This window comes from Dermacentor andersoni, chromosome 3 (genome assembly GCF_023375885.2).
Source record: "Dermacentor andersoni chromosome 3, qqDerAnde1_hic_scaffold, whole genome shotgun sequence".
Classification (NCBI taxonomy): domain Eukaryota; kingdom Metazoa; phylum Arthropoda; class Arachnida; order Ixodida; family Ixodidae; genus Dermacentor; species Dermacentor andersoni.
This window is the reverse complement of record NC_092816.1, coordinates 102,887,596-102,914,207: the sequence shown is the minus strand read 5'-3', so window position 1 is coordinate 102,914,207 and position 26,612 is coordinate 102,887,596. Positions and strand designations below refer to the sequence as shown.

Below are 26,612 nucleotides of genomic sequence, written 5' to 3'. Positions count from 1 at the left end.
AGTGCTATGTACTTTTACCCATCAACTTACGTAATGAACTAACATCCCTAAATGCCGAAGAGGTTCTTCCGTTTGACGTACGCTTACAATATTTGCTGCACAAGGACCAAGACAGCGGATGCCCTATTGCGCGAAGTACACGAACAGCGCACAAATCGAAAAAACCGCGTGAGCGCTTCCGAAAAGCCGTGCGTACACGTGGCACACGCGCGAACTCGGCGTCTGCCGTGGTCGAGGCCACGCAGGGTGGAGACCGGCACCAGTCACAAATAGCAAAATATAGTGACTACTTCGAGTAACAGGATATTTTACGCCAAGGAAACTCACGACTCACGAGTGCAGTATCCAATAGTGAGTTATACATAGTATATGCGGTATGCGATCGCGAACTACAGAAACTATAACAGGGGCAAAGCTAGAAGCAGCGAAAGATATTGCAGGCATACCGAGGCGCCGAAGAAAATTGAATTCGGCATTCTCGTATTGGGCACGAAGCTCCTCTTAAGACCATCAAATACCAGTCACGTGGGATGAAAGGGGCCAAAACAAGATCGAAGCTGAATCGCAAGCGATAACAGTACGGTGTGGTTCAAGCAATATACTACGAGTAGGGCATGGAAATACGAAGGGCACTTCCCTTTACGTCTTGCGCTACCGTACTCGTGATGAAGATCAACAAAGAGCCTGTTCGTCAGTTCTCTTGTCTGCAACATTCTTGCTACACGGAAGACGGAAATGCCATGGTGACTACTGTCTAGAGGATATTGCCAATTTGCGCTGACACAGCATTCCCACCTTTCTTCGCATCCTGCAAAAATTGCTAGTTTCACGCATGACGGCCGATCCCGATGCCAGGCACCCGAAAGCAACATTTCGTCTCGAACTTTCATCTTAATACTGCTCTTAATGCCTTAATTACAACGTCACTGAAAAGGGTCCTCAAGGCTGTTTCAGATGCTGCGACTCGAACGACCAAAACCGGTGCAGTCGCACGCATTGCAATGCGATTTTTAGAAGGCCCATTTCACACGATTCCGATTTCAACAATGCGACTGGTGCGACGCCCAGGGTTGCTTACTGCCAGGTTTCATGGCACATGCTGCATAACTTTTCATTGTAATGAATAAAACGTTTACATTATAATATTATTGACTTATCTTGATTAGGAGCCAATAATATGCACGTTTAGTAATTAAAAAAAAACGTGTTAAGATTTGTTCTGGAGTGCGCAACGGCGGTTTCTTAAATTCAGTGCGCCATGGCGCACGTAAACAGCTGTTCGCAGGTGGTTAAGCGCTGTGTGTTGTCTCATCTGCCTTCTATGACCGTTTCGTTCCGCCTGCGCTACAACAATCTACAAGAGGACGTATCGACAAGTTCATATAGCTACCCTCACCGCATGTGCACTATTGGGAATTCGGCTGCCACGAAGTCGTCGTGTCAGCCCAAGAAGATCCTCGCGTATGATACCCTTGCTCAGCGCCAGCTTCTGGAGAAATTATGTGTGTACATTGCTCATGATTGCGCATATGCGGTGCCTGCTCCTAGCCATATTCTTGCGCCAAACGGAACAACAAGCACCAACCCTAAAGCCCGCGTGTGCCCCTGAACGAAGCCGCAAATGATCTGTGTGATTACTGGACGTGCAACGAAAATTGCGTTGTGAAATTCAACGTTAGCGCTAGCCTGGTTCGTCCATCGCCGTGCGTGCGCTGTCAATATATATATGGGACTCCTCTCTAAATATTTGTAAAGGCGCGAAAGTCGACGAATCAAATGTTTTTAGCAGCTACCGTCACTTTTGTAGAAACATGTACGTTGTAACATAGCATTCTAAAAGACACGCTTCTCGTCCACTTTGTTGTCCTGTGTCTCGCGCTGGTAGAATACTTGGAACGTCTAACAAGAAGACCATATCAATACGCGCTATCCATAACGCAGGATCGTAGGCCCATGGCAGGCGCACTAGCCGTAGAGTTTTTCAGCTTTCTGCTCAGCCTCGCACGCAGCTCACGGTTAGCCTGTTTTGTGGAAATAAATATTAATATTATTGTTATTAGATATTATAGTTTCTTCACTGTATTTTATAGCAATTATCCAGATTTCATAAGCTAGTCATGCATTTAACCTGCATTAGATCAGTATTGTTACGACATGCTTATGTAAGTCAGTTCAAAATAGATTGCTCAGCCAGAGAAAGTACAAATGAAAGTCTCAATGTTTACTCTAATGTGGTATTTCTGAACAGATTATATTGGTAGAATTTTATGCCTCCTTGCAACGCCTGCATTTCAATGTTCAGAGCTGGAAAAACCGATTCCTTTTCTTGCTGCCGAAAGGCTGCTTCAATATCGACAGCAAGCTATAATTATTAATTTCAAAACTGTTAAACAATGACTATATCTCTAAGCTTGTCAATGCGTTTTTGTTCCCCGAACACAATTAAGTTTCCTTTCTACCTCTCATTGACAGCCATGGAATGAAACTGTTCACTTTCATAAGTATCAGGATGCAAACATTCGGGAGCTTGTCCTGAGCATTTGTCTGCATCTTATAGTGTGCACGTTTGTATCAAGTTCTGGTGTTGCAATCGCAGTGATCTACGCATATTTTCATATTGCAACAAACTAATTTATTGAATTTTGTTTTCAAATCTACAATGTGGCCATGCAGTAACGACCCCATTAATAAGCAAAAAAGAAAGCTGAAGATTCAGTCCACGTGTTCGAATCTATGCAAAGTGAAGTTTTTGTCAAGGAGTCAATTAAATGCTGTTAACGTAACTGCGATATATAAAATTGGCCTTATTTTCAACAATCCAGCATGTCACCTTTTGCAACGTTTGCTTATGCACCACATAGGTAATAAATTTAATGTCATGTTATTTTTATGCACTACACTGTTCACAAACTGTACCGAAATGCAAACGGCAGTAAATGTAGATGCAGACTGCGAGACATCAACACAGTGACGTTTGTTGAGCAAGGAATGGTGCGAGGTGTGTGCAGATGAATGAATGACATGTACTTATGCACTTATTTATTTATATACCTCGCAGGCTGCAAGGTTGGAGTATTAGGTGAGGGGGAATAAAAAAGTAGTTACAAAAGTAAGAAGAGCGCCACATTAATAAAAAACCAGCAAGAAAGCAGCACCAATACAATGCACCAACTAGCCCAACGTGTTTTACTGGCACAACATCATACAATACTTAACAAACTATAACAGAAAAAAATTACCGCCCATGCACCCTGTAAAGATGGTAAACCAGCGAAGCTGAAATGTGTGACCCCGGTGTTTATCATTCGGTTAATTTCGACGGTTTATTCAAGTCATTCTATATTATTGGTTATGTCTGTGTTTCTTAATGAGGTTATGCACACGTTTGGCTTGGGTTTATCAAATTGTTTATTTGGAATGCCACACATCGCGCTTCGCAAGGTCGCCATCATGGAAAGGGCAATGAGTGGTTCATTCTGTTAATCTAGCGGGTTCATGAAAGTCTGTCTCAATTATGTTACGCATTTGTGTTTTTCATGCGGTAATCATAATATTTATGACTCGGTTATGCACTGTAGTTACCAAGTGACACACCGGGGCGGCACATTTCATTTAATTAAATACAGGGACACATTTTTATACCTATTGGGATGTCGGAGAGAGACTGCTGCACGCGCGCTCTGCTGCGAGAGAGAAACGACGTCACTATCGGTGTGGCCAATGACCCGCCACAGCTTTGCTGCGAGATAATTATGACATCATGATCTTGTCTTAACCCCGTCCCCCTCTGTGTCCCTTCCCTGCAATAACACGTAGATAAATGTATGTTTTAAATGGATAAGCATTTCTATGCCTACCCAACAAGAAATTTCTCCGTCCATCGTATAAGACGAATGCAACGGCTCACACCCCCTACACAATGGTTTTTTGTGATCGGACCATGGGTGTTTCGATTAGGCATATACAGCTTCACTGTAAAAAGAATGAACACCTTTCTGCTAGACACCAAGACAATCATGAGGTGTGTTCACAAATGAAAGTTTATTGAAAATGCCGAGTAAATGCTCGTCGACAAGCAATAAAGCGAAGTTACACGGGAAGCAGAAGTAAAATCTGACGTGTGACCATACAAATTCCAACAGGAAACACAGCCATCTCTGAAAGTATAACAGAGGCCATGCTGACACAAGATTCTCCCAGTGTCTTTGCATCTACAGTTTCAATAATTTCTCTAGGCAGCCGATTTCCACAGAATGCTAGCTTCTTCCTCTACAATGCATCCTCGACATCTGAGCGTGCGCTGTAGAGGAAAAAGCTAGCATTCTGTGCAGATCGGCTGCCTAGTGAAAGATAAAGATATAAAAATGCTGGGAGAATCTTGTCAGCATGACTTCCATAAAGAATGGATGCAAGTCCTGCCAGGAAACACAGATTATTTTTGCTTCTCCTTTTTGCGTATCTTCGGTTTATTGCTTGTCAGCCAGAATTTACTCGGTGTGTACATTAAACTTTTGGTTGTTTTCTTGTTCGTCCTATGTGTTCTCTGGTGCCGTTTGCACCCAGGCTATTCTTTATTTTAAACGGCAACAAGTCCCTTTAATGGCCCTTATGATGCTCCTGTGTACCTTGTAAAATCTTTTATTTGGCGAATGTCGCAAGAATGTATAGTGCGAAGTACGAACAGGGTACACTAACTTGTAGTTAGAAGGTTTATTGTGAAAACGCAGTGATATATGAAGGTTACCTGAAGGTAGTACAGCAATAAAACCTGATAAAAACTAGTGCTTGATGACACTAAACATAAAAACAGGAAAGCGAGAAAATACATATAGATATACAAGTCCAGGGAAAAAAACATTGGGATCACAAAGTGCAATGTGGCTACACTCTGAGAAACTCGTTTATTTTTCCAATGGCATGGAACTGGAAGAGTGTGCTTGCATAAGCAAGCTGTCAGTCTGTCTATTAGAATAAGAACAGTGTTTCTTGAAAGGTGCGGGCATGCAGGATTGGCTATTGTAATGGCATTTTTCCTGCACTTGTAATTTTTCTGTATTTCCTTTCTATAGCATTTTTATTTATGTTTACCCGCATCAAGCACCAATTTTTATCTAGCCTTCCAAGATATATTTTTTCTGGTAATCTGTATAAATTGCCACATTTTTACAATGCACCTTACTTGAAAGTTAGTCCTCATCCATCTCTAGTGTCATCCTGTTAATACTGCTTCATGCTATGCACCCTTGGAACATTTGTGTGTGTGTGTGCGAGCGTGCCCATGGATTTGGATGTGAAATCGGGCCCTTGGGCGTAGTTATCATTCTTCTCCTGTGCAGCATCATGAATTCATTAACTATAGTGCAACAGAAATACGATGGACAAGAACGAAGAATGAACACAGAGCGCTTCGTTCTTGTCCGTTGTCTATCTATTGCGCTTTAGTTAACAATGAATACACACCAACTCGACCAGTTTTCAGTCCTTATGGCGGGCTTATATGCCCGCTTGTGTCCTGGAATATTTGCATGGCTATGTATCCTGTAATTTAATTTTCGGCCATGTGCTTGCAAGTCGCGTATCAACCTCCTGATTTTATCGACGATATCGTTTGATGTGCAGGCCCATACAGTTTCTGGTGAACCCATGCAGATCTGCAGGGTGTAATTTTCACTACAAGTGCTGCTTTGATCGCTTTCAGTTCAGCTTTTCTAGGTGTAGGATGACATGGCATGGTACTCACTTATATGGGGTTTAATTTTATGTAGTGTCATACTACTGTTACACTGCATTTGCCACATCAGCTTACCATATGTGCCTGATGTTTGCTTGTATCTTCATGATTAGCAACCTCCTCTGTGTGTTTGGCAGTTGTATATAGTCTCGTGGCCTAATTGTTTGCCCCCATATTGCACGGTATGGGCCTGTTCTGCTCCAAGTTCAGGTGCTCCCGAGGTTGTTTCTGAAGGTAGGGATAGCCATCTTTGCATCTCATATGCTAGCTGGCGTAGTATCTTGGCACCAGGTTCTGAGCTCTTGGAACAAAGAATTTGTGCTGCAGGCTGCAACTCTACTCTGTCTAGGTGCCTGTTCGTTTGCTCTTTCTCATATAGGTCGTCAAGCATGGTAAAGTTGGAAAGAGCTGTTATTACCCGATGCCTGCATTCGATGAGTTGTCTTTTCTGTGCGCTACTGGTAATTCATGCTGTACAATACCTTGGACACAAGCACAGCATCTGCGATTTTCCATAGTATCCACTCGCCCACCCCTCATGATTTCAAGATTATTCTCTTCACCAGGTGTAGAATTTGCGTCCATGCATGGAATAATTATTTGACCCGCGTGCTGGTTCTGCCGTCATGGTCTTACACTAGCTGAACATTTGTGGATGTTGACTTGTGGGTATATTTGTCCAGCTATGTGGAGCGCAGTGTGGAATCTGGGGTAGTTGTTGATTCTAGTCTTTTTTGCGGCGTCGATATAAGCCGACTTATCAGAAAGCGAGAGGCCAGACTGGCCAAGAAAGTCTGCAGTGTTGTCGAGAGCTGGTTGCATCATTCTTGATTTCTGTATAAGATAGCTTTCCCGTAGACTGTAGTACACCACAGGCTGTTGTACTTCTTGTAGTATCCCCATGTTGTTGGTGCGGGTTGGCCAAATGTACCCCCAACTCTCACCTGGAATTTCATGTCTTTCAAAAAGTTACTGTTTAAGTTAAGTGCTCCAACAGAAATTGTTTTGGTCATCGTTCCTCTTATTTGAGTAGCATGAGGTAATGCTATTAAAAGCCTCTTCACTCCCTTCATTCTTTCATAAGCGGTATTACACAATGCCCTTAATAAAGGGAAAGTCAGACATCCACCCGATCGTAGCAATTGCTACAAAGGAAACCCATACGGGTTCCTCGAAAGAAAAGCCTCAGAGTTGAAGAAAAATTCGTCCTGGTCCGGGACTCGAACCCGGGACCACCGCCTTTCCGGGCAGCCGCTCTACCATCTGGGCTAACCAGGCGGCTAGCAGATTGGAGGACGAAGTCGAATTTGTCGACAACACACGAAGCAAAGCAAGTGTTTGACGTAGCAGTTCTGCGGAAACCCGCAAGGTGGAGAGAAGTAATTAACAAAGGGAAAATCAGACATCCACCCGTTCGTAGCAACTGCTACAAAGAAAACCCATACGGGTTCCTCGAAAGAAAAGCCTGAGGCTCTGAGGCTTTTCTTTCGAGGAACCCGTATGGGTTTCCTTTGTAGCAATTGCTACGAACGAGTGGATGCCTGACTTTCCCTTTATTAATTACTTCTCTCCACCCTGCGGGTTTCCGCAGAACTACTACGTCATACACCATGCCCTGCAATAAAGTTTCTGCTGCTTATGGCCCACTCATATCTGCCTGAAGGGACAACTTTTGAAAAAGGCTTTTTTTGAGTTGTGTGTGAGATGTAGTATGAGCATTCATGTCTTCACATCTGTATACATCTGTAGAACCAGCTTCATGACAGAGTACTTGCGATACCGGATTATGCTTACTTGCGTAGTGCTGTTGAACAATACATATTGATGCAATGAATGTGTACACACTCGAATTATGACGAAAGATGATTGTTTTACAATTGTGCCCTTTGCGTTCGATTGATGTTAGATTATGCATAAGCATGTCCCCCCATGCAATAGTATTTGGAAATTTAAGGGTTCAATAAAAGATGATGAACTAAACTTAAGTGCAAGAGATTTTTTTTACCTATGATTCCCATCGAAATGCGACTTCCATGGCTGCCAATTAAACCCCTCGCGTTGTGTTAGCAGCAGAATGCTTATAGCCAGTGGCAGACGAATAACTTGAACAATTTGTCTGCAAATGTTTTTTTCTTGCCTGTATGTAAGTAAAACTTGCAATAATTGTATCATCGGAAAAAAAAAACAATTTGTGGTCCTTTGTTGTATAAACCACATATTGTGTATAGTTGAAATGCAGGGATTTGTTCTAAACTCCCCGGGTGATACGTTCTTGCAAGTAGCATGGTATTTCATTACTTATAAAGATAGTAATCACAGCAGATATAGTTATATGGGTTTACACACTAATATATTTGATCACAAACATATTATAAACTGTTATTATAAACATGTAAGGCATGAATGTTTCCGCACACTTGATCAGCTGTGAACGTGCAAGAACTGATTGTACTTAAAGGATTCAAAGTTTCACAGGAAGGAGCGTGCAACTGCCTCCCTTCCCTTCACAGTTCTGATTTACTTTTTCTTTAACGTGTCGTTTTCTACTGTTTTATCCCCACAAGAACAAGCTGTTTGCCTGCTTTCGCATTGTTGCACGAGTTTTGCATGACGGTGCAGGTGGGTACGTTGTCACTGTGTCACTATAGCAAACGATTAATTTACTTAATTTACTAGCTGTAGAGTTAATTACCTTTCAAAGCAAATGCTAATACAGGTGCAGTAAAGATACAAAGCGGGCAACCTATTCAATGTTTATTGGTTTCTGTGCAAGAAAAAAAATTTCTCCAGAGAACAGGTGCAACTTAACGTGCACGTAATATTCGAAAACAAATTAACGATGCTGTTTACTCCAGCCACGGATTTAATGCTATCGTAGAAAATTCATTACGATAGTCTACACTTTTGCTCTGTCACATTTACTAAGTGAGGTAAGATAAGCTTTCAAGATGCATCGGAAAATTCACGCTTGAAAACTGATAAGAAAATTCAACTGAACGATACTGCGTTCAGCACAACGTTGAAACTGCGGGTACTTTGCTTTCTTGTCATTTTCTCTTACCTAGGTTGAAATTATTTAGGCTGCTCCGTACGCGCGATTATTGCATGCTATTCAACAAAAGAAAATTGTGAAGACCCCAAAAGGCCATGTCGTCCCGTGGCATCTCGCAAAGGTGTACGAAGCAAACATGAAAATGCACTTCATTTGCTGCGTAGCGTGTCACCGAAACACGTAGAAATGGGAGAATGGAATCTGCGATACAAGCTTTTTATTCTTCCTTCGCGTGCGTACGGATTTCGGTAATGCACGTCCCCGCGCATTGCACTTGGTGAGCCAGATGCAATTTCCCTAAATAAACCGGCAAAATTGCTCTTCGCGCAATTTCGACGGAAAATCGCAGCGATCGCTGCGACGGTGCGACTAACCGGTTGGTCGCGGCCGGAAGTCGGGGGGTTGGCACTGCGACTGCGATTTTCATCACAAACGACGGAAATTGCACTTCCCGTGCGAAGAAAATCGCATCATGCATGAAATCGCATGAAACAGGCTTCACACAGCCATAGCGACATGACAATGAGCTTGAAGACGAAGTGAGTGCCCTCTACTCCGCGCTCTCGAATGAAGAACTCAGCTGCTCTCCAAATTGGGATCATACAAACAAATCGCTGCACATGCAGTGCCAAGTAAGACAACAAAGCACAATACTTACTCGACAAAGGACAGCGCGACCGACAACAGTGAGTAACACACGACTGCTCAAAAGAGCTAAATTTTGCAACTATGCAGAGCCTGGTTTCACACGGCAGCCAAGGCAGCCTTGGCCACCTGCTCTCCAAGTGAAAATCATGCAAATAGCTGCACAGGCAGTGCCAAGTAAGACAACAAAGTACTTGCTTGACAAAGGGCAGCGCAACCGAAAACAGTGAGGCTGCTCAAAACACAAGGCTGCTCAAACGAGCACAATTGCAGAACTACGCACAGCCCGGTTACACATGCCAGCCACCGCAGTCTTCGCCATACGCTTGGTCATGTGACCGATGTGACGACAGTATCGTATCGCCACCTTGCGTAAGGTTGGATTGTGTTGACGGCTGTTGAAGCGCCGCGGTGTGAGCGCTTGGTGTGCGCGTCGGCGTGTCGTGCGCGTTGCGCGTTTCTGTGCATCGACTTTTAATCATTTCGCGCAGAGCCGGACGCCGCCTTCTCTTCCGTTCTTTCGTGCGCTGGCTGGCTTGCTCGCTATGCCACTCCGTCTCGAACCGGAGCAGTGAGCTGGCCGTTCCCGTGGTGCATTTCGCAGGCTTTTCATTTCGGATGCCGTCAGTGCGGCATCATTGTGGTTAAGCGATCGGCGCGTCTGACAATGCGTGATCACACCAAGCTATGCACCCAAGCATGCCGAGTCCATACCGTTTAGTCCCATATATATTAAAGCTAATAGCTTACTGTTTCCTGCTGGAGTTATGTTTGTTAAGAGGAAGCTTTACCTCGGTGGCTCCTATCTAAATACATGTAACCGGAGAATTCGTTTGTCCCAGCAACCACTGCACCAAATGTGACAGGGTTTGTTGCATTAAAAAGAAAAACTCGGAATCTAGTGACTGTTGGGTTCGAATTTCCGACCCAGGTCCTCAATTGTTATTAAAAATTGGCCAAAATTGTAAAGTATTCAAAAAAAAACGAAACTATCAAGTTTACAACTCTGTAACTCAAGGACAAAAACAATACTACAATTCTGTAAATTGCATCTAATAGTACATCTAAAGCGAACAAAATTGATATGTTACACATGAATCTAAAAAATTTAGTGATGCGTAAATACATGTTTTCCAGGACCCTTGTGCACAACGTAACAAATTCACGTAAGATGTAAAACATAATAAATTTTTCCGCTTTCAATGGTCTAATGGGTTCCGTTTACAGAACCGCGATATCTGTTTTTGATGCAGAGCTAATATCCAAACTTCGTGCTTCCATTTCTTCCGAACTTCGTATTTTTGAAAATTTTAGAAACAAAATTCAGGCCCTAACTCGATATTCAGCTTCATACAGTCACTAGAATTTAATTTTCTCTCTCAAATGCAATAAATTTCATTAAAATCGGTCCAGGGGTTATCTCAGAAAAGCGTTTTTGCATTTTACATGTATTTGAATAGGCCGCGTTGGAGTTGGGCCCGAGCTAAAACTTCCTCTTAAGAGTGGACGATCGTAAGTACTGTTGATGTGCAAGAAAGACATTCGTTCGTTCTTTTGCTCTCTCGCCAACTATAGTACGCCCGCTCTCGTTCTCGCCTTCGGTCGCTCGTTCGGGTTATTCGCTTGTACTGACGTTCATCGACGGTGGTTTCTGCACATTGTTTTTGTATACATTGTGCTCACTCTAGAAGTCACCGCAACACTTTCTGCAGAGCACCGTTCCTATAGTAACGAATGTACCAATGCATTCCTTCGGTGCATCGAAAGTGCTGTTCACTCTTTGACTCGATTGCTGTATTCATGCGTAATATAGAACAAGCCTTATAAGTACACCGCATGAATATGCTTACAAAATGGGACAGAAGGACGATTAGCATGCCATCGGTAAAATACATCTCATCGTGTAAGAAACTGTGTAAACAAAACATGTAAAAAGTAAACAAATCAATTAGGTCGGGCATTGCCCTCAGTGTGTAGCAGCTGCTTGAATTTTGCGGAGTATCCTTCAGCGCCTACGTGCGATGGCAAGTGGTTCCATGCTACGATAGTGCGCGGTATGAATGAATTTGCAAAAGGATGAGAGTGATATATCGGTCGTTTCACATTTGCACTAGTGGTCATGACAAAAAATTACTGCAGGGCACTGAAAGAAATCGTCAGAAAGAATTGAATGGTGGTAACATTTATGAAAAAGCCAAAGCAATTAAAGTAGAGGATGTGCTGTCAGAACAGCACTAACTCCCGCATGGTCTACTGACTGGCAGCGCTCCTCCGAAGTCGATCTGGAGCCGTTGCCCACGTGAAAAAGAGCAGCTTCAATATTGCTGCACTCGCGCACCATTTCTTCATGGTCTCTTGAGGTGTCAACTTCGTTTGCAATCCTTCGTCTCTCCTGACGTGAGGTCAACACCACAAGAGGCTTCTTTTTCCTAGCCAAACTTCACGCTAATTCCGGGCGAAAACAGCAGCAATTGACACGAGTGATGCCTAATAAACGGAGAATTCTCCCGCCATGAACGGCGCCGTCGAAAACCCAGCACGCTAACTGAAGGTATACGGCAAGACTTATGCAAACGCTTTCGAAACGTATTCACCCCTCGTTTTTAAGCTATCCTGCTTGCGACGTTTTTAATGCGTCAAGTTTGGTCCAAAATCTGTTCGAGACGTTGAATCTGTTAATACGACATTTCGAAGACTTCGTGGGCTACCTGGGGGGTGATCAAAAAAAAAGAACTGTTCTGTCAGAGCCCATCTCAGGATGAATGACGACGTTAAAGCTATTAGCATTGAAGCAGTGTAGCGACGCGCCATATTGCTGTCGCAGAGACGCGTTATGTATGAATCGTGTGCGCAGCCGACCTTCTCTCTCGCGCTCCTTGTAGCGACGGCATTACGAGGTCTGCGCATGACGCGCGTGTGAATATAATACATCGAGACAAGATTATGTTAGTACGCATGACGGGGCTCCGATCCGCCCAACGCGGGATATGTTTTTTTAATTCCTTTTTTTCATTCGAGGCAGCCTATGCACGCAGTGATTTGAAGTAGGTGACAAAGAGGTACGTTGAAGAGCTGGGCATATCCACTGGTATATGCGAAATGCACAAATTTGGCGCTAAAGATTTTCATTGAAGGGCGGCGCATACCTAGCGGCACATACCCAGTAAATAAACTTAGTGTCAGCGAGGCTCATTGAATAGCGGCGCATACCCAATGACTCATAGCCAGTGACCCAACTTGGTCCGGTAGCTGTTTTCTAACCCTATTTTCTTAGCATAGCAGCCCAGTGATATACCCATCGACCACTGACTACCTAGAGACCCAAGTTAGCGGGACACGGTTGGATACAAACACCCTTTGGGGGGTGTCTTGTCTCACAACCATTATCGCCACCTGTCGTACCCGCATTTCTTTCTTTAACGCTGCGAGCCCGCACATCCCAGTCATGAACGGCACGCGAGTTTTGAGCGTGACGTAGCATTCTCGAAGGGAAAGTAGCGAGCGCAGCATTTTCAAGAAAGGAAACGCAAGCTGGGCAGATGGCGATTATTCTTGTGGGACAAATATACACCCCAAAGGTGTAACTGTTTTAAGAGTGTGGGAGCGATTAAGCGACTCGGCCATGGCTTCCAGCGATTCCCCAAGTGATAGATGCGGCTTTTTATGTATACCACGTGAATTTGCACAAGTGTTTTCGAAAAATCCCTTTTGGGAACAGTGTTATGCCATGTGTAGGGAGTCGCGATAGGCATCAATCGGAAAGTGAGTCTCGGGACTACATACGCTGTAACGTCTATTATAATAGCAGCCGTAGTTTTATAACAGCTACCAATTTCGTCTCAAAAATCGAGTGCAAATTTTCGTCGTTTCGTGCCCTCCCAGCTGCCTGGAAGACTGCCAATGTTATCCTAATCCCAAACTCTGGCAAACCATCTAGCCTCAATAGCCTAAGGCCCATCTTCCTCACTTCATGCATAGGCAAGGTGATGGAACACGCCTTCTTAGCACGCATCAACAGCCACCTCGAAGCCAACTCTCTCTATCCCCACACTATCATTGGATTCCACTCTCACCTTTCTACTAAAGACGCTATGTTGCAGCTCAAACATCAAATGCTAAACAATCGTTCCCGTAACATGAAAGCCATCCTCGGAGTCGACCTCACTCAAGCCTTTGATAACATTTCACCATGCAGCTATCCTTGACCAGGTCTCCCACCTCCACCTGGGAAAGCGAGCCTACAATTACATTCGTGACTTTCTCTCCAATCGCACGGCCACCCTCTCGGCCGGGAATTTACGATCAGACCAGCTTCCCCGTGGCAGCAAAGGCACCCCGCAAGGTGCAATTATCTCTCCCATGCTCTTCAACTTAGTCATGATTGGCGTTGCCCAGCAACTACAACGAGTCGACAATATCAACCATACCACCTACGCCGACGACACCACCATCTGGTCCTACCGAGGCAGTGATGGTCAAGTGGAGTCAGCCCTCGAAACGGCGATTTACACGGTTGAAGCCTATATCCAAGGGACCAGACTGCGCTGTTCGCCGGCTAAATCGGAGCTTCTGCTCTACAAGCCCATTCAGTGAGGTCGCCCTCCCAAACACCAATGTGATCACTGAACCTGTGACGCCATCACCCTATGCCTTCAAGATGGCAGTCCTATCCCACACGTCCCTATCATCCGGGTCCTCAGTATCACCATCACTACCAACGACTCCAACGCCTTGGCTCTCAACAAGATCTGTGCTCAATCTCAAAACACCCTACGACTTCTTAAACGTATCTCTAACCGTCGAGGGGCACTCAAAGAAGAAAGCCTTCTACGCTTCGTGCAATCCTTTGTCATATGTCACATTACCTACGTTGCTGCGTACCTCAACTGCATGGTACCGGGCTGAGCAAAACAAGCTCGACACCCTCATACGAGGGGTCTACAAGCAAGCACTTGGCCAGTACCAGTACTGCACCAGTACTGAACTCTTCAACCAACTGGGAGTTCACAACCTTTCCGAACTCATTGAAGCCCAACAACGCTCTCAGCTTGAACGGCTCACCCTTACTGAAACGGGACGCTTTATTCTATCCACTCTTGGCTTCACCTACCATCAGCAACAGGGCCCCAAACAACCGATCCCGCTCGACATCCGTAGCTGGATCTACATAGAGCCTATCCCTAGAAACATGCACCCTGAATATAACAGGGCCCGGCGCCAAGCTCGGGCCGGAGCTATCATAAAAGCCTTTGCTCACGTACCTGGCGTCACATCTATTGATGCAGCCCAATATTCCCATGGCACACGATTTGTGGCCGTCACCACACGTGATGGAGTCCTACACCACGCCTCCATCGTCACTACCACCCCTGCCGAGACGGCTGAAGAAGTGGCCATCGCCCTGGCCACTCTAGATCCCACCTGTTGCGCCACCGTGTGTGACTCTCGCTCAGCCGTCACTAACTTCAGCAAAGGCCGTATTTCACCCCAAGCTCTTCGCATCCTCTGCCAGGAACCCAACTCTAAAGACAGCATAATCTCCCTGACATCGATCCCGGCCCATGCGGGCTCTGTCCACCCACACCTCCCCAATCTCAACGAGGTCACCCACTCAATTGCCGCGAGGCCTAGTCAACCGTGCCGGAGTCACTGGAGATGAGTTAGACACCAGGGACAATCTGACTGACAACTTATAACGATCTCGTTAGGGCCTTTTACCTCAGTCGCCGAACCTTCTCCCCGCCTCACCCCAAGTTCAGCCGTGCGCACGCTACCACCCTGTGTCTGCTACAAACAAACACGTACTCTTTACCCGCCCCGCTCCACCTTATATTTCCAAACGTCTACACTACCCCCAACTGCCGGTGCTGTGGCATTCACCCGGCTACGCTTCCGCATATGCTGTTGAAGTGCCCAGCACAGTACACACAAACTAACACCACGACTCGCTCGTCGAGGTTGTATGAGGCTCTGCGGAGCTCCGCCCTCGACGACCAAACCTTGGCGACCCAGCACGCCCGTGAGGCGGCGGTGAGGCAAGCCCTCGACGTCCCCTCATGGGAGGCTTAGGCCCGGCCATGATAAAGTGCGGGTTGTACAATAAAAATTTATTCCTGCGCTTCCATAGGCTTCCATTGCTGAATTTTAACCGCTCTGAGAACGAAATTCTAGCTTTCCACAGCGTGATCACTGCATTTGTCTCGTGTGGATTGTCTTCGAGAACATGTCTGTTTCCTGAATTGGTCAATAATTGTCCTGCAGCTTAAATTCTTCGCGAAAAACTCGCTTGTTCCATTGAAATCGCGCTAGCTTCGTGCCGCGGCTGCAAGGGGCGCTAGTTGGTACGTGTCCAGAAAAGCAGGATGTGTTCCTAAAAGTGCTAATTGCATTAAAAATATATATTTGGTAGTACCCCTCTCACGATCACTGTCGATGGCGATGCATTAGCACTGAATCATTATAGCGACACAACGTATTGCCACCGTCGAAACGAACTATACATGAGGAGTGTACTGCGACGGGCCCCCTCTTTCGAGCTCCCTAAAAACAGACGCAGCCATCTAGCGCGGCCACCACGAAGGCTGCGCATGGCGTCAGAAACGCATGACGAACCGGTGCGTGCGAACGCTGAGAAACGAGTTATCCGGCAACCGGGCGCCTCCCTCTCCCTTTTTCTGGACTTGACGCGCCATCTACTGGCACTGCTGAGACGTTCGCGCGTGCCCTCCTAGACAACATGCGGGGCGCGGCCGGTGCCTGTGAAAGCTGAGAAACGTTCTTGCGCTGGCTCCACACTCAATGGCACACACTCAGTGATCAAAGTTGGTGAGAGGTTCATTGAAAAGCGCACATACCCAGTGCATCCTTGGCGCAGCTTGCTAATGCGTTTGTTTGCTGTCCTTGAGCAACACTTGTGACGTGGGTTCCATTCCGCTCAGCACCAGAGGAATGTAGGGGAATTTTTTTTTTCATTAGAGAGCTATAGTACTGCCCCATGACGATACCCACTCAGCGCAGGAGCACACTACAGAATGTGGTAGCGCAGGTCACGACAGGGCTTTTAGTAGACGGCAGTGCTCACATTCGTAAACGTACGTAAACCTGCTGTATCATCTGGGCGATAAAAATAAAACAGTTGTTGTTTACAATCAAGCCAAGCCATTCCAAACGTCCAAGTCCGATGTATAGCCACTTACGACACAGTGAGCGCAATTTTGAAAAGAAAAAAACTTTCAGTATCGTCTCACTCCGATCTGTAGCCACATCACGGCATAATATTCATCATTTTTAAATAACGAAGAGTCTCATGCTATCTCGAACCTACAACTACGGGAGCAACGCGTGAGGTCCCTCAAATACACGCTCAATATCGGGATACGCATGTACGCCCCGACTAAACGTACGCCTCACGTACCGTTCGTGTTGCGTTCTGCACGTGCACACTTTGCAGAACGTAGCGCTCTTACGGATGCAACAGCATTGCGTGCGCCACGCAGGTAGTGCTAAAGCTGTATACTGTAGAATGACGCATTTCCTGTCACACAAAGTTAGTAAAGTAGGTGTCAACGAGTTCATTGAAGAACGGCACACACCTACTGGCACATACCTAGTGACTTCACTTGGTATCAAACATGGTTCACTGAAGACCAGCACATAACCGAGTGGCACATACCGAATTCTCCAAGTCGGTTTCCGAGTTTTTTTTGAACGGCGGCACCTCCTCAGTCACGAATTTACAGTGACCGATGTCGGCTTGAGAGATGTTCGTTGAATAGCGGCACGTATTTTTTTATTCATCAATCTTTATTTAGGACATAAATACAATGTTGTAGGTATGTCCCTGAGGTGTGGCGAAAGGAAACATGTATGTTTTCTGACAACGCCTTCGACTCGGGAGTACACATCAGACAGCATTTGCACTAAATCAAATACAGTGTGCAATCATATAATACCAAACAAGTAGAACAAAACAGATATAATACATAGGGAACGGAAGCAAAATGTACACTTGACATAGATTAAAATGAACTGAACACACAAACAGTAACAAATCATACAAGGTAGTGCAATACAATTGTGTCACTAAACAAATATGGATATAAAGGGATTAACGCAATACATATATGCACTACATACAACGGTGAATTTCATTACCTATTACACACAGGTCAGGCACCAAATAAAATCACATAGGATCGGGTATTTTTAACAATAGTTTTATTTTCCTTTAGTAATGCCAAATTTTTTTACTGTTGAGAGCGTGATCAATTGTAGAAGGATGTATGTCGCAAAGGGATATTATTTATGTATTGTTGGGTACCATAGTTGTTCCGGGGTCTAGGTCCAACTAAAATATTCGTACGTAAATTAAATACTACATCCCGCTTTAAATATTCTTCGACGAAAAGTATGTGAGTATTCTTGATTTGACAGTAAACAAAAATAATATTTTTGGAATCTGTAATATGCAGCTGTCTGGTACAAATACTGAAGAACATACCAAACGCAAAGCCCTTTTTTGGAGTGCGAAGAGCCGGTCCACACGTTGCCACATGCTCAGTGACCCAAGTTGGCCCGATGACTCGTTTCGAACCATGTTCCCTAAGCACAGCAGCCAGACGCGCTAGCTATTCGACCGCGGACCACCTAGTTACCAATGCATGCAAGAAAACGGTTATGCCGAAACATATCCAGGGAAGGGCCTGAAGGTTCCAAAGAATGCTAACGCAGTAAAAAGCGCTTACGTAAAGACACGAGACAAGGGGATAAACACCGTTTTTTTTTTTAATGCGATATCGGTACGTCGGTGTCTCAACCCGTTTTCCCGCCAAATTGGATCACTGGATAGTCCGTGGCATAATGGTTGGATCATTGCGCTTCTTCGACGTGAGAAACGAATTCGAAGCCAGTGGTTGGGTCAAGTTGGGTCATGGATATGGGACAGCGCGCATAAGCCCTTCGTGAGGTAATTCATTTCACACCAACTTGTGTTAACGGTATGTGGTACTGCTTATCTGGCGCTGCTAAATGAACCTCGCTTTCCCCAACTTGGATCACTGGGTATGTGAAACTAGGTTTCCGCCACACTTCATCGAACCTCTTTGATCTCAGTTTGAAGGGGATCACGGTCCCTGACCAAGTCTGATGTATAATCCGACGATTCGGAACCGCGTACGGGTTCTTTGTTTACTGAGTTGGACAGGAAATCGTCGTCACTTCTGTAGCCAGCACGTGACGCAGCGAACGTGCGTAAATGGCAGGCATAGTTCCTGGTGCCACAAAGTATATATTGGTGAAACAGGGGTGTTCTCCAGATGCCTGAATGATCATAAACGTGACGTAAGAAATAACAGTCACACGACGAACGCCATTGCCGAGCATGCGCAGGAACATAATCACAAGATTGACTGGGACATTGCCACTGTTGTTGTCAAAGAAAAGTACATGTCATCCCGGCGGCTGCTACAATCTCTAATCACTCAATCGACGCCAGCTACGATGAACCGGACACCAGGGACTATGCTTGCCATTTACTCACGTCCGTTACATCACGGTCTGGCTACATAAGTGACGGCAATTGTCTGTCCAACTCAGTGAACAAGGAACCCGTACGCTATTCCACAACGTCGAATTATACATCAGACTTGGTCAGTGACCGTGATCTCCTTCATTTCCATGCCTGACAAGACGAACTTTCGTCGAACCCTTGATTATGATCTCAGTTTCGGTGAATGGGTATGCGCATTTGGGTATGAGGCGCTCTTCAGGTGAACATCATTACCACAAACTTGGTTCATTGGGTGTGTGCCGTACTTCAATGAACCTCTTTGGCATTAACTTGGGTCCCTGGGTGTGTCGCTGGGGGACTTGGGTTACTTGGGTCCCTAGTTGGCCATTGCTGGAAGCAGCTGTGGAAGCTCTGCGAGATGAGGCCGTACCATCCGCTAGTGCTGCCGAACCGATCGACACATCGACCTAAATTGGGCAGATGTATACAACATACACACTAGGACTATATGTGAAGATGTAAAGAAAATTCAGATAGAAGGGAACTTGAGCACGTAAAAATAAACAATCCGCACTTGAACATATCGCATAATCCTGACTATGTCCCGTTCGTTTCATCGTCACTAGAGATCATCACGTATAATCAATAATGAAACAACCAGCATAGGAAAGGATACTAATTGTATTGCCGTCGCTAATCTTCTCAAGAGGATCAATGCACCACCAATTTTTTGTCGTCTTCTTGGTGTAGCTCTGTAAGGGCCGATTCATAGTACCGTTACTTGTGATATCCCTTCACAAGGCGTGCTGCGACCGGGACGATCGCATTGTTCTCTTCTTTCCTCTTTATGTCCTCCTACCCTTCCTCAACGTCATGAGACAAGCTTCCAAAATGGGTGCAGAGAAGAGCACCTCTTCCTGTCTACAATCAATCTCTCGCTGTCTGTCGTAATTTTTGCTTTTGGAGTACATGTATGCAAAATTCAAATCAGTGGGTATAGGCACTCATGTGAGCCCACATAAGCTAAAGAAGACTCTTAACAATAGCGTCAATTTATGTCTGTTGGAAGTCTGGTTAGGCTCATAAGCTGAATCCATAGTGAAAAAAGAGAAAATTTCCCCGTTATTTGTCTCTGCAGGGGCTCTATCGAAGCTGCTATCTTGGAATGCTTACGTGCCGCTGAGCAAGCTTTCCTTCGGTGTCTACCTCATCCACGTGCCTTTCCTCCACCTGTTGTTTCGCGCGTCCAGGGAACGAATGTTCTGGTCGATTTTCAATCAGGTAAGTAAAAAAAACTCGCTTACCGGAATAATTTACAGTCCTGATGTCGAAACACGGGTTCTGGCCTGAAGTTTTTTTTGCTCATTGTCGATGACCTCAGGTCTGCATCTCTTTGTACTCGTCGCCATAGTTCAGTGGCTATGACGTTGCGCTGCCCAGCACGTGGGCACGGGTGCGAATATCGGCCGCGGCGGCCGCATATTGTTGGGAGCGAAATGCAAAGAAAACTCGTGTTCCGTGCATTTCGTGAACAGTAAAGATGACCAGGTGGAGAAAATTTATGAGGAGTCGCCCGTTACAGCGTGCCTTGTAACCAGATTGCGGCTTTCACACGTAAAATTGCAGAAGTCAATTTTTGTCCATTTCCCCGTGAAGCTTTTCTCTGGTTTAGACTTCTGACCGCAAAGTTTGTTAACCGATGATGAACAGAACCGCTACTCATAATGCGGATTATTGCCTCATAAATTCCGCTCGCGCACATGATCACTAAACGCTTGGTGGATGTTCTGCGCAAGTAAATCTAGATGTCAGTTCGGGTGAAGGGACAGTTTGAGCAGTTCCTCGTGCTTTAAGAAGGCAAATAAGGAAGATAACGTTTAAGCTTTCAAGAAAATTTATAAATGTTCAGTGCGACCTGCATTGCGACAAAAGTGCATGTAATAAAGCTGAAAGCAAAAACTACTCATGCGGAAAGGTTTGGAAAGAAAACGGCGTCATGGAGCGCGTTACGAGTAAATAAGGAATAGTGCCAATACAGAATTGATCAACTATTTGAAAAATAACCATCTCCAATAAACTTGCGGAGGCGGTACTCAGTAGACATGTTGTCAAAGGTAAGGGAGAAAAATAGTTTCAAGCCGGGCTCCCAAATCACCATAATATAAATATTCCTGAAACACAGTTGTTTATGTTTATTTTGTTGTCATTGTACTTGCAACAAATAAATGTTGCAAGGACCCAGTATACCAAGCTGGTCAACGCAGCATAATTGGTCATATAATAGATCAACAGAAGAACCAAGAATGTATTGCAGACATAAATAAAAATAGGTCTGAATGTTTCAGTGTGGTCACCATCTATAGTACATTATAGTTCTGCGCGAACAAAATGACGTTTATTGTTTCGGACAAAAGCAAGAGCTACTTATCGACACGGTTTACCTTGAGACAGCTGATAGCACTGTCTTAGTTATAGGCACAATTGCTTATATTTAACGTAAAATGGCAGTTCAGTTAGCACAAGCATGCAGTCTAATGCGCATGAATATGTAATGCGCTGAGCGCAAACTTCGTCGCCGTTCAGAAAACTGGGTGCCGAGAGAAAGGTAGTGAACCGAAGTGTTGGGATGAGACTAGGAAAGTTAGAGGTTATTGCATGCAGTCGAGTCATAGAAATCGCTTGGTGAGAGCTATGTTCATCACTGGACCTTTATGAATTTAATTGTGGAGTTGAACGTCCCTCCTAAACTGCTCAGTCGGTCATAAGGAATGCTTAAGTGCGGAGCTCCCGATTACCTTTGACCAACTGGGGTTCTTTAACACGCACTCAAAACACGGTACGTGAGCGTTTCCCGCAGTCCGCTCCCATCAGATCCGCTCCGATCACGTGGCCGACTAAACAAATCGGCGACGTCGTGGTGAGCGGCGTTGCACCATGGGGACTGAATCACCGCGGCGGGTACTGGACAGAACTATGGGCCGATAACGACGATGATGGTGTAGCACGATGATTGCACAGTGTCATTAACACAAGAAGTAGCACCAATTCCTAGACGATGACTTCGCTGTACTGTGGTTAGCGCTTAGCGTTAACTTGTTCCAAGACAGCACGACCCACAGGATGCAAAGAAAGAAACGACCATACAAGTCCTGACTGCTATTTTTATGAGCGGCCATACAATTGGTTGTACAAGCTTCAACAGTACAGAGTGAGGAGCAAAAGAATGTAGCCAGATACCCCTTTGCGATAACTTGTGCTAAGGGAAAGGAACAAAGGAGGAATGAAAGGAGAGGTTGGAGAAATAGTACTAGCTGAGTGATTAGGTGCGCATCGTAAAAGATGACAAGTTTAACGGCTAAAACAACATACTATACTATATTGGTAAGCAGGTATTGTTTCTCTACTAGTAACACACACATTTGTACTGATTTTGGTTGCCGGAACCTTATCGGCGACATAACTGGGTGAACTAGTATTAACAGCTTTGGAATAGCCGTACTCCACCATTAAAGTATCTGAAAAATTGATAAGGTGCGTTAGAGCTGCGTAAAATAACGTTGAAACTGATGCATCACAAGGCTTTACACCAATGTGCCAACTTACGTAGGCTCTTTAGAATGTCAATTCTCCTCAGAAATTTTGCTTTCGGGTGTGTTTGCCAAAGATATTGAACAGCCTGTTTTTTTCTCACTTCCCTTTCAGCTCACGTTGCTGTTTCTTCTGCTCGTCTGGAGCTTCTTGCTCTCCTATTTATCTTTTCTCATTTGCGAGGCACCGACAGCTGCTCTCGAGAAGTTGTTGTTCAGCAGGCTAATTGGAGGAGGAGAACGAAGAGGAGAAGGAAACTCGGAAAAGGCACAACCTGAAAACAATCACGGCGGTAGCGACGTCAAGAAACCGGATATTGCAGAAGACAGCGTCTTCTCTCGCTGCTAAGCGGACAGCAAGCATGAGACGTGACGTCTGCTTCTCCACTCATTGCGAGCCTCTATTCATGCACGAAATATTGTGGCATAGCAAGCGCGTAACATCCTAAGCGGAAGCAAGCGAAGCAGTGCGCATGTTCCTCGAAGTCGGCCATTTATTAGCGCCATTGACATGGCGACTTTGGCGCGGACACTAATGAGGCCGATGTTACGGGTCGTACTGGCACCTTGTTGTGACGCGACGGTAGGTAGCCACGACGGAGGAGGTGGAGTTAAGAAAGGCGGAGAAGTTGAGTACCCTTCTTTTGCCTAGTTACAGGGGAACTTGTGAGGGAATACAAGCTACGTGTCTTGGTCGTGTTCACTCTAACTGTTGCTGGACACCCGGCAGCACAGTGAAGAATCATGCATGATTTCTCTGACCTTGTGAACTATGTCTTTGTCAGCACCTTTGTTTATCAGCGGTAAACCAAAGTGCTTGTGGTTTGCGTGATATTGAGATACTCCAGGGCTGCAGTCCTTAACTAGCACGTTAGAGAAGCCCAGGTAGTCAGAAGGAATCCACAGCCTTCCACTACAACGTGTGCCTCATTGCTTTTTTCGTTTTCTATATTTTGCCGGCTGCTAGTTCATGATCATCAACATTCTTTTTTCATTTCATCGATTGCTATGTGCTAATCTTTGTTGAAACTGTTCTTGTTCGCGCTTACCCGCAGTGTTTTCAGTTTATCTGGAATAAGCGTTTAGGATGTGATTGATTTTTGCTGACTTCTGCTTTTTTCCACTATGTTAATCTCCCATCTGTACCTCATCTTTTTGTTTCACTGTTAACCACTTCCCCTTTCGCTGTCAAAGTGCAGTTGGCAGTAGTGTATATATATAAGCAAACAAACAAATAAATGAACAAATGAATAAAGACATAATGTGTGAACACATGAAGAAGCTTACAGATCTTTCCAATTCTTCACTTGTGTACGGTTTCCACAGATTTTACAAAATATGTCCAGATGGTCGCTGCTGATTACATGGTTATTGAAGGTTATCTTAACTTACCTGGGAGTCACTGCCCGGGAGCAACGAATGCATCAGATACAGGCAATGCTTACGGTAACGAATTATTGTACTGTGCACTTGTTTCTAACCTACAAAGTTGGCGATGTCAACTGACGCGCACAGAGGATTTTGGAATCTGCTTCTAACTGATGTTCCCGCTGCTGCGCAAGCGGCTCTTTCTTTGCCAAGCATTAGCAATTGCTCACTGGTCGGCTGAGTGAATTTAAATTGGAGCATGCTAAAACTCAATGTGGCATGAGCGGATGAGTTTGTAGCTGCCTTAAAAAGCAGGGGCACAGAATGTACCACTCGCGCTAGGATCTGGCAATGATGTATTTGGGTCTTTGAACGGAAATGCGCAATGTTCATGACTGATGAAATATGTGTAGTGGAATAAATTTGAAACTGCGGGAGCGGCCCGCAGCTTCGTTTGGACATGATGCCGCGGCGAAACAAAAGCAAACCATGGTTTAACGAAACAGTGGCTACCTTCACTTAGAAAAGTCAATGCAAGTACGTTGCTTATACGATGTGTCCAACTTTGTTTAGAAAAAGAAAATGCTACAAAACGTCACGCAAGCTATGAAGATTCCAATTAAACAAGCGAAATATTTGTTTCTTTGTTTAATCTGCATGTAAACGAGAGAATACATTTTTGGCATTGCTTCAAACGAAATGGCAAAGATGACATGTCAATTACGTGTTTGGATCAAGGTTGATGGTTATTCACGAGAGCGTAGGAAAAGCGTAGCGCTTTGAGAAGCAATCCCGCCTTTCCACCCCGCGCAAATATGTTCGTCATTATTACAATTTTGGTTTACTTTGGGACTGTGCAATGGACACTGGTAATTTGACAAAGGGTAATTGAATTGCTGCTCAAAGGCTATATCCCGACTAGTGCTACCAGGCCTGATCGTTTACCGACTGCTCTGTTCTCATGTACACAAATTGTGTGTAAGTACATCATCCTAATTTTCGCCAAACCGTGTACACAACGATAGTTATCACTTGATCGGAAACCAGCTCACGTAAGCTCGTTTGCAGAAATTGGACTCTCGAAATGTTGTCTCTAATTATTGTCCTAGGTATCCAACGAGTTTTCTTTCTAAGGTTATTGGACATATGTTTCGCCTTAGTGGTAGTACACTGTATTTGGCTTTGGATCCTTGCTAGTATTATCGCATTATATAGTTACTGGTATACAATTATCGTCCGATGTCTCTAACAAGCATTGTCTCTAAGGGTATTGGACATATTTTGCCTGATGCCATTACGCATCATTTAAATTTTCAGATTTTACTTAACCACCCACACGACTTTTGAAGACTTTTTGCTTGTATTATATTACTCAGCTGACCAAAGTAACGTGTGACCTGGTAAGAGCGGTAGATAAACGATCGTCAGGTAACTGCGCATTTGCATACTTTTTAAAAGGGCATTTACGTCATTTTTCATTCTAGTTCTAGGAAAAAGAAATGTGGTGTAGTATAATGAAAAACACAACATCAAGCCAATAAAGGAGAATTTAAATCCAATAACTTCACGGGTTTCAGTGGATGGTGTTTTCCCCTTGATGTTCTCCTATCTGGTATGCGGCAAGAGCAGAGTCACATATACAGGGTGTTTCAGGTAACGTAAGTCAAAGTTTAAAAATATGCCGATGCACTCTAAGACGACGTGACCAAATGCGTGGTGTTACCTTTCGTGTGTAGGGCGTCAGGGATTTTTTTGTTTTCTGCTTAATTTGATAGTTAGTCAGGATTAGTTAACCAACTTCTGAAGCAACTAAGCTAGGCAACAAAAAATATAATTCGAAATTTGTAGAGCAGTTTGCAAAACGTGCGAATAAACAGTTTCTCTCTTTCTATCTATTAAGTATTAGTGTTCTTTAGCTTACTGCGGATGTCCGCGATGTACAAAAATAACACCACGTGACATGCACGCTTGCGCGTCGTGATTGCACAGCTCCCAAGAGTACCGCGCACAAACGAACATGAAATTTAGACGGGTGTGCTGCCACTGCGTCTGCTTATCGCAGTCATGAAGCGCCGCGAAGGAAGCACATTGCTCTAATCCGCCGTTGCTCTAATCGAATCATTTATGGTATTAACGATCAGGAAAGTGAATCTGCAGGCAATTTGCATGATACCATCACAAAATCAGTCTTCGAGGATATAATGGGAGTTAGTACGACAGTCCTGGAAAGAATTCATCGGCTGGGCAGATCTAGAGAATGCAACCAATCTAGACCTAGGCCAATAATCAATAACTTCCTTGACTACCGAGACAAGATTAGCATTCTTAAGCAATGTTCCAAACTAAAAAATTCCGGCTACTCAATTGGGGAAGATTTTACACATACTGTCAGGAATATTAGAAAGAAATTATGGGAACGAACCAAAAAACACCGGGCCAGAAAAGAAAATGTCTCTCTGGTATACGACAAAGTAAAAATAAATTGAGGCCTATTCACATGGGGGCTACCAATGCAAGAACAAAGTTGAAGTAAAGTAAAAAAAAACGAAGACCAAAACAGTGTTGGAAAGCGAATCACCCGGGGTCAACGCCGTTAACTGTTCTCAATTTAAACGCGCGCAGTATTATGAATAAAGTGCATGTACTCGAAACTATCCTGCTGGAATTCAAACCCGATATTGTCGCAGTTATGGAGACATGGTTACAGAAAAACATTTCACA

At 44.6% G+C, this 26,612-nt stretch overlaps 1 protein-coding gene across 1 annotated transcript in view; it reads left to right on the top strand.

The window, feature by feature from the left end:
* LOC126541413 (nose resistant to fluoxetine protein 6-like) overlaps positions 1-23,815 on the top strand; it is a 40,487-nt gene extending 16,672 nt beyond the window's left edge. The window contains exons 7-8 of the mRNA XM_055075849.2: positions 20,075-20,217; positions 22,639-23,815. Of these exons, the coding sequence (XP_054931824.1) occupies positions 20,075-20,217; positions 22,639-22,872 (377 nt within the window). The 3' untranslated portion in view covers positions 22,873-23,815. The remainder of the gene's footprint in view (positions 1-20,074; positions 20,218-22,638) is intronic.
* Positions 23,816-26,612: the final 2,797 nt, after the last annotated feature.